Source organism: Hyposmocoma kahamanoa, unplaced genomic scaffold (genome assembly GCF_003589595.1).
Source record: "Hyposmocoma kahamanoa isolate Upper Pololo Valley unplaced genomic scaffold, ASM358959v1 89928, whole genome shotgun sequence".
NCBI lineage: Eukaryota > Metazoa > Arthropoda > Insecta > Lepidoptera > Cosmopterigidae > Hyposmocoma > Hyposmocoma kahamanoa.
In genome coordinates this window covers 6021-15749 of record NW_020654562.1, presented here as the reverse complement: position 1 = coordinate 15749, position 9729 = coordinate 6021, and the positions used below count along the sequence as shown (strand labels likewise).

General features: G+C 35.5%; 1 protein-coding gene across 1 annotated transcript; it reads right to left on the bottom strand.

Annotated features, from left to right (window-relative positions):
- Positions 1 to 1663: 1663 nt before the first annotated feature.
- On the bottom strand, positions 1664 to 8770 carry LOC113236218 (gastrula zinc finger protein xFG20-1-like). Its single transcript, XM_026472225.1, has 8 exons — positions 8647 to 8770; positions 8307 to 8556; positions 7568 to 7730; positions 6777 to 6853; positions 5395 to 5525; positions 3457 to 3605; positions 2197 to 3119; positions 1664 to 1929 (listed from the first exon to the last, which is right to left on the bottom strand). The coding sequence occupies exons 1-8, from the start codon at positions 8677 to 8679 to the stop codon at positions 1745 to 1747; spliced, it is 1911 nt and encodes a 636-aa protein (XP_026328010.1). The 5' UTR covers positions 8680 to 8770; the 3' UTR covers positions 1664 to 1744.
- Positions 8771 to 9729: the final 959 nt, after the last annotated feature.

Genomic DNA, 9729 nt, shown 5'->3' with positions numbered 1-9729 from the left:
ATAAGGGCCATCCATCTCTGGCAACTCATTAGGCAAATGGACCTTATATCACTTTTAAATATTTAAAAGATTTTTATTGAATTGATATTCAATTATTTTTTGTGAAATTACTCCACTAGTTTGTTATAATTATTAATACAAAGTCAGAAAAAATTCCTTCGATCCGGCCGGATTCGAATCGACGTCTTCTAGCTTACCGTGGCAGACGCTATACCAACTAAGCCACGGAACGAACCCGCGGACCTCACGAATTTTTCTATGTGCTTGCGTCGTGTCTTTGTATTTTGGTTTTTCTCATTTAAATAGTATATTCATAAGTATTGCCGAATTTTGCTTTGGTTACTTTAGATTGCCTGATTATTAGTATATTTTGATGATTGTTGATAACGATTATTTTGAGATAGTGTTGTTCTAGTAAGCAGACATATTATCGATATTCTGTTATTAAAACAATTCACTACGAGGTTTTTATTATTTCATTATTATTTTTTTAAATTTACCTACAAATGAAAAAATAAAGAAAGAATGGTTGGAAATTATAGGACTGCCGAGCATAAACATTGAATCAAATATCCTCTTTAAATACCGTTTGTTCGCTCCATTTTGAAGTCAAATTTTAATAGAACTTTGAATGTAACCAGATTACATGACATGCAATTCCATCGTTACATTTATTGGTAAATATAACTTTATATTTAATTTTGATTAAAATGGCTCATTACTTGCCTAGTAATAATAGCCTAGTATTAATCATACTTTGATTACAGTAAACTATACAAATTTGCAAACATAAAAAACAGTTTCAACATTCAAGCCATACATTTGCATGTCGATATTGACCAATCTATGATTATGGTACAACATTAAATCCGCCATTTGTGGTGGACATTTTTTGTTTATTATTAGGTACGTTTATTCCGTAGATAGAGCAGCTCCTTTCCTTTATTTTTTTCCATCCTCTAAGATCGGAGCGCAGTTTGATTTGGCAGAATAGTTTTCAAACAAATTGACATTTTGTCTCTATTTCTGGTGTGATAGCTAGGTACCGTGTAAAAAATTTTTTCGGGAATTTTAGTTCTTCCTGTCACCGCTAGGAGCGCTGTTCGATTAGTCATAGGCTTAGAGGATGGAAAAAAATAAAGTCATAGGTCAAAACACTTAAGGATTTCGTTGTCAATGTCATGCTTGGTTAGCGAATAGACTATAGATATATTTTTTAATTATATTTGCATATAACAGTGCACAGTAATGTTCCGGATGTTACTTTATTATCTAATTGAACTTGCTAGCTAAATTCTTGTTCATGTTTATGGAACTCCAGGTCTAATTGTTCTAATCGATGTTTTTGTATCAACTGTCTGTTTTATAACTGTTTATTTCCCTTGAATAAAATAAGAAAAGTAGTAAAGCAGCAATCTAATACAGAAGAAGACGCTTATATTGCAAAGTAGCAAATATATATTATTTAAATAATTATCTCATCTCTTAACCACTTGTTTGGACACTTACAGATTAAAACATAACCAAAATGCAAGCAGAATAATAAAATTTGTCAATGATAAAGTTTTTGGAATCTTACAAAATAGATAAAAAAATAAGTATGTGACACCAACTGTATATTCCATTTAACTGATGACAAATACGACAAATTTTTGTTTGATATGAAGAACGATATCCTGCTTTTATTATTTAATTTATTTACCCAGCTTCCCAAAAATTTTACATTTCGAATTGCGTCTCATTATTATTGAGAGTGAGAACTTACCATCCATTTGGCCGTGTACTGTTTATCGCATAAGTGACAGGCAACAGAGGGGAGTATTCTGGGCTCATGCAGCGCTGCACGGTGTTTGTTCAACGTCGAGCGGTAGCTGAACCGTTCCCCGCATATAGAGCATTTGTGTCGACGCAGAGCTGGCTCATGGACCGCTGCATTTTATTCGAAGAATTTAGTACACATTGGAGGAATAGGCCAACGAAAGCGCACCACACAAATCGTTTATTGTGCAGGGAAAATACACAACTTACATTTAACAAAATAAAACACAAAGAAAAGGTTCTGTTTACTTGTAACAGATTTTTTTTCTGCAGACCCCATTTATTTATTTTGGATATTAACTGTGCGTGGTGCAACCTAGGCTTTGTCATTGTTGCTGAACATTCATTATAACAAATTAGGCAGAAATCTACACTTACCTATATGAGATCGATAATTATCTCTCTTCTTAAATGTCTTATGGCATTTCCTACAAACGTAGAGCACTTGATTTTTCTTCTTCTTTACAGTTTCTTTTTCTACAGACACATTCTCTTTATCAAATCTGATTTGAACTGGCTTCTGAATCTTAACAACAACAGGCTCAGCTTCACTTGAAGGTCCTTCAGTAGTATCACTTTCAGAATCATTAGATACACAATCTTCTTTGCCTCCTTCAACAAGTTCAACACCTATATTTAACATGTCTGTCAACTGTTCTGCATCTATTTCACTATTTAAACTTATTATGAATGTGTCATCGTCCTCTGTAGAAATATATTGAACACTATTCTCCCCAATAAGTTGGTTAAGATTAGCCGCTAAATTGGTACTAGCTTCCAAATCCACATCTTTCTCAAATATAGTAGCACATTCGTTCACGGACAATTCGTTAGTTTCGTCTGTTGCAACCTCAGGAACATTAAGCAATTCATCAGGCAAATATTCAGCTTTAACATGGTACAATGCATTCATGATATCCTGATCTATACTTTTGCTTCCTTCAGCAAAATCAAACATAATCTCGGTATTCCTGTCCATATTATAATCAGTTTCGTTAGCATTAAATATGTGGCTAGGATGAAATGTATCAAAATCTATATCGTTATAAAACAGCTCATCGTCTAAAGTATGTAATTGGTTCATCTCTTTGAGAAACTCAATTTGCATTAAATTGTCATTGTTTCCATTCTCATTTGGATTGTAGACGCTTAATATTTCATTTTGTCTGGACATTGTCATGTAATCATCTTCAGCAGATAGAATGTCGTCCACGATGTTGTCTACTGTTTTGTTAATGTCTATATTTGTTATATTTGGTTTTTCCTCTTTCATTATGTTGCTTGGCGGATTTGTGTGTTGTCTGGAAAATCGATCCAAATTAACATAAATGCGGATACGACTGTTGAGTGTTGAGAAAGGTGATCTTATTATTTTACAAGTTTACTGGCTCAACTCCCGGCAAGGGCCTACAGCACCTCGCCTTGTCAAATCCATATGCAAATGGGATCAAAACAGAATCAATACTCGAATCAATAAAATCCACAGCACAAGGATTTCCAAATTTTTCTGTTTTAGTATGAAATTTTTTTTTAGTTTTTTTGTAGTTGTATCCATAAAAGTCAATGGAGTTATATTCAAGAAAAGCAATGAAGTTAACCAATACATCTTGAACTTCAACTTAAGCATTACCAACATACCTAACACAATGTTCAAGTAAAGCACTCTTATACTGGAAAGTCACGCCACAAACTCTACAATAATTTTTCCGCACAGTTTTGTCAATTGGCTCGTGGAGATGACTCTTGTATAGTGCGCAGTTTTTAGTGTGCCGCCTCATTGACGCTATCTGTGAAAAGGACACTTTTTATAGTTGAAGCCCATATTACCGAAGCGTTGTTTCAAGAGCATCGCCTATGTCGTTTTTTCATACACAAACCATTTTTCGTAAATCCAAAAGTTAATAGGCAAAAATAGGCAATGTAATAGGCTCAAACATATTGTATATTAATGTTTGCGTAAATAAAATACTAGGACTGTTCATGTCACATTAATACTTTACTAAAAAACACTAAAGTAGACACATTTGTGCAAAAATCTTTTGTATAGAAAATACGACTGAGACAATTTAATAAAAAATTCAAATTACTTTTCGAATTCCAGATTTCCAGAAATGGTTTCTCTGCATCGTAGGACAAACTATTGACCTAGGAAGTCGAAGTTTGATTTTAAAGTAATTCTAATTGTGCCATGCCATGTAAAAAATGCAAACATACAGTACATAACTGACAGTCGTTTTGCCGTTCCGTCAATGTTACCATCAATATGCGAATCGCGGTGCGGTGTCTAAAGCTAGGGAGGGGCGGAGAGTGACCATTCTCGGTACTTTTTTATTCTCTGCTTTGGTAAAAGGTCTACTGCAAGTTATCTACTGCGCTGAGCAGCTATGACATTAACTCAGGGCTTATATATGAATGCCATCAAGCACTCATGGAGGTATGTACACACAACCACGTAATTCTACAGTGGATTAAAGGACACAGCGGCTCACGTGGCAACGACGCAGCAGACGAACTAGCTAGAAAAGGGTCGGAGACGGATGCTGTAGGGCCAGAACCCATAGTGTCCCTCCCCAACCAATGGTCAAGAACAACTATACTCAAAGGTACAAAATCTTCTCATAATAACATATGGACAACCCTTACGGTTTGTAGACAGGCTAGGGAAGCACTCCCAACGCTCAACGCCAGTCTATCTCGTAAATTAATCAAACTTGAAAGACAAGAGCTGCGCACTCTATCTGCCGTTCTAACGGGTCATGGTCCATACAATAAACACCTTTTCAATTTAGGTATCACGGACAGTCCTCTATGCAGAGCGTGCATGGAGGGGGAGGAAACGGCCGCACACATCCTACTAGAGTGCTCCGGTGTGGCCAACTACAGAGCAAAGTACCTTGGAGTGCCGAGGTCGCTCCCCGAAGTCTTCAGAAAACCGAAGAGGCTGCTGAGATTCCTGGAGGAGCTTGGGTGGCACGAGTAGGACCCTGCACCTACCACACGCAAAATAGGCGCCTCGACGTCGAGTTGCGGAAACTAGCCCGTTGCACCAATACCAATACCAATACCAAGTTATCTACTGCATTTTTTTAAATGGCACCATTAAAATTACTTCGGCTTCCTAGGTCAGTAGTTTTGTCTTACGATGGAGTAATTCTATTTCCGGAAATAGATATTAAAATTTGGTGGTTTTAACGACACTATGTCGCTCATTACATTTATCTATACATGAGGATTAGTAGTAGTATAATATAACAGTAGTAGTAGTAGTAGTAGTAGTAGTATAATGCATTATAACCACAAAGCACCCAGCCTTTTGTGTTATCATGTAAGTGAGACAAGGACAGATAACATTACTTTGCCTCTCAGGGTCGTATTCCAGAACTCTACTCAATGCTCAAGTCAGGATTTGAGCAGACTTGAGTATGATTTCGAGCACTGGAAATACGACCTTAATGGCAAGGACTTGAGTATGATTTCTAGTGCTTTGAATCATACTCAAGTCCTGACTTGAGCATTGAGTAGAGTTCTAGAATACGACCCTTAGATTCGCCGTAGTCATACAAAGTGGGTTATAACCTGTTTAAACCTAGTCCCGCAGCCAGCACAGCAGAAGGGCTTCTCGTTGTTGTGTGTCAACATGTGACGCTTCAGGTTACATTTGTCTTTGAAGTGCATATAGCATAATGTGCATGCATGTTTCTTTACATCTGAAATTAATAAACAGGTGTTAGTTATTTCTAGCCGTTACTATGAGGCCTATGTGAAACATTCTGTTATAGTTATTTATAATTCTTCACAAATTCACCCAATTAAAAATTACTTAAATAAATAATACAGGTCAGCTACTTTGAAAATATCGGGAATTATAATAAATAAAATAAAATGCATTTCGGACAACAACAGATCCATAAAATACTTGTACTACAAAAAAAACTTAAATGAATATTAGTAGTATGTAAACTTAAATGAAGGGAAGACCCAGTGCCTTAGTAGGCCACTGTCCCATGTGTTTGCAACAACTGTCATGAGTCTGTGGCACTAGACGCGCACCCTACGCATCGACGACGCATCGAAACCGTCAACGCTCGCATCCGCGAACTGCAAAGTACAGGAAGTTTTACTATTTAAATTTATTTGCTTGTATTAAGTACTCTGCTCATTGCATTATGAAATTGCTGGGATGTCCCGTAATTTTCAAAATAACGGATCGTGGGTATACCAGGCTTCATAGTAAATATTACAACCTCTTTTACTGATATAAAATAGTCGCACATGTGCTTTGTACAGGAATGCCCATGTATAGCTTCAATTATTTTTGCATCACCATCTGCCAGGTTGGTGAATATACCCAGGGAGCTGGAGTACGAGTAGTTGAATACCCACCCACAATAAATATTAACAAATAGATGTTGAGTTATGGAAAAAAGAGTTTACATATTCATGTATAGATTGGATGTTCTAGGTTAGTTTATAGTAAGGATGAAGGCTTCGATCATACGGATTCTTCATCCCAACAAATTGTTTAAAACTGATGACAGACAAACTTTCCATTAAAACAAGAAAGCATTTTAGTATTCACTAATGATGAAATATGACGAACTCCGTGGTCGAGTGGCTTACACACCAGTGTTCTCGCAATCTCTGAGGTCCCGGGTTCGATTCCCAGCCAAGTTGATGTAGAAAAACAAACTTTTCTATATTGAGTTGGGTCTGGGTGTTTGTGGTAACATCATTGTTTCCAATTTCCATCCACACAAGTGCTTTAGCTACTAACTCTTTGGGATCAGAGCAATGTATGTGATGTTGTTTAATATTTATTGATTGTGAATAAGTAATTTATTTTTTGCTTCTAATAAACCTAAAAAGATATATTATAGGACTCTAAATAAAAAACAATTTTGACAATCTTACCCCAAATATACCTATCATAATATTTGTTAAAACATTTAAAATATTACCAGAATGTGTATCATAATGTTTCTTCAAGTCTGAAGCCTTGTGAAATGATTTTTCACATTCATCACATTTGTGGGGCCTGAAACAAATCTTATTTTATTAGTTCTCTCTTTATGACACAATTATGACAACCTACCTACCTACAATTATAACACATTACAACAATCCTGTGCACTACCTTGACATACCATTTGCTTCATCTACTTTCATCATTCAAATCATACACGCATATTCATTCTTGGTACTTTTGACACGCGTCTTTTAAAAAAATGCAAAGTATGGCAATTTGTCCTTCACATTTTATTCTATCTATGTTGTCAATCTACTAATTATTATCTATCACTACCACTTTTGCATCACTACACCAACCTCTTATTACACTGTTTCTTAATCCTTTTCCTTAAAGAAGTAAGGCCACACATACTGCATAATGTTCTCATTTTAGCAGCATTTGCCCTGGTGTCATACTCATCAGTAGACATCGGAATGGGCAGAGTATATTTACGTAAACTACAAATAATTTACATAGAGTGAACAATACCTCCTGACATCCCAGAAATCTAAACAAAATAGTTATATTTTTACATATAAATTAACAAAAATTCTCTTCTAAAACACATAACTGAGCACAATACAGTAATTCTCAGATCTCTGAGGGAGGTATTATTTGATCTACATGTATTACTTCCTCAAAGTTTAAGTATTTCAATCTCTGTTCATCAGTCATAGTTAGGGTTTAGTCTGGCATAGCCAGATGAATAACCTGATGCACTTTTTTGGCAAAATAGCTTACCGATAATCCAGATGGTTAGCAAACAAGTGTTGCTGGAGTCTCCATAGTGCCTCAAAGGCCATGGTACATTGTGGACATCTCCATACCCTCTCCAGAGGTTTGTGAGTAAGGCTGTGCTTCATCAACTGTTGCTTGGTCGAAAACTTCTGGTTGGGACATTTATCTAGGGAAAAAAATTTATTCACATAGCAATTTAATTTCTATATTAAGAAAATGAACAAAGAAAAAGTGATTTGAAAAGTACTTTTCGTATCATCCAGTACTGTACATTTCTTACATCTTTAGCGAATAACTGGGCAATTTATCACACATGACAAAGATATGCTACATTTGATGCAATGTTAACCATTGTTTTATAACCATGTGGCTATAAAAAGCATATTTCAATTAGAGAATAAATGGCAGGTTGGGGGTTAAATGCTGTACTAAGTAGTAGTAACAGAGTTTTAGCCCTCTTGGCTAATGGCAAGAGGGCTAAAACTCTGTACTCATATGTGAGATCTTACCTCTCACTATAGATACATAGACACAGATAGAGTAGAATAAGTCACAGGGATTTACATTACAAGGCCAACATTGACACGCAAGTGTTACAGGCCTTATTGAAAACAAGAGTTTACAAATAATACCACTCTACAACTAATAGAAAATATAATGTGAAAATAAAGAAATCTAAAACAATCTATCAAATGTTATTCTTCAAAATATAGTACTTAAATTTAAATAACAACAAACATACCACAAATCCAAAGATTATCCTTCGAATGCACTCTTAAATGCCCATAGTACTTCTTAGCATTATCAAACTGTTTCTTACAAATCTCGCAATGCAAGGTCGTCGGGCCATTCAAGTCGGGTTCCTCGAGTGGGCCGTCGGCCGAAAGAAATTGAGCTAGCACATCATCCGCTCCTAGAAGGGATCCCGTCGACGGTAAGCTACCTGGCAAACCATCGTACACACATTCCTGAGTCTTCTCCGAGTCCACAAACTATATTAACAAATAGATAAATTAGTTGAAAGTAATGGTAACGTTACTTTATGTAAAGAAGGAAATGTTCTTTGGAATTGCGACACTTACTGGAAGACTGAAAAATGATAAATTGGATTCCATGGTATCCGTTTGAAGTTAATATTATCCTTATTTATTCATTTTGTTGCGAAAATCGAATGAATTTCTATTCCAATATTAAGATTCTGGCGACTCTTGAAAAACTATAATAGAATGAAATTAGAAAATAAATATGACAACCTGACAATCATGCCATCTGTCAATGTTGCCATATTTGTCAACACATCAGCGTTGCCAATGCCAATTGTTCAAAAGTCAGTTAAAATCCCCAAATTTGGGGAGAGCAAAGCTCATATTCCCCACATCTCGAGTTTTCATTTTTCTTCTTCTTCTTCTTTCATTATTTATTAGAAATACATCGCTTAAAAATATAATAAAGAATTAAGAAACTCAAAATGTAACCATCCATTTATTACGTTTGCTGTGAATGTAAACAGAATGAAAAATATTAAACTAATTATAAAATTAGATGACCTTAAATCATTTATTTGTTATAATTAGATTCAACATTAATCAGTCTTTGAATAAAAAACATTTTTCTTTGCCTTACAAAATTAAGTAAATTGATTATTTGTTGTGCATTATGTTAATGTTAGAAATAATCAATGAGTTTCGACCTATATTTAAAATTTATGAGTGGTAAGTTGTGGTGTGGAAATACCAATTGCTCGGCTTTGTTTATCAATAGCTCATTTCGTTTTGCTTCATATCGGGGATCGGGGCCTAAGCGGGAGAAAGAATCGCGAACTCAACACGCACCGACTGGTAATTTTACAATTCCGAACCAAGTGCTGATAATAATTCTATTTAAACTGCTTGTTAATAATACGAGGGATGTGCGATGTTGAAAAAAACGTCGATATAGTCCATCACAGTGTTTCTAACAATAACGATCAAACTAGCGATGCATCAGTAATTGATAGATTAAACAAAATGTTAGAATCCCCACATTTTCCCCACATAGCGCCAATCTCCACAAAATCCCCAGTCTAGTTGAAATTCCCCGCAATTTGGGGAATTACCAACAAATTGGCGACTCTGCAACACACACACACACACACACACACACACACACACACACACACACACACA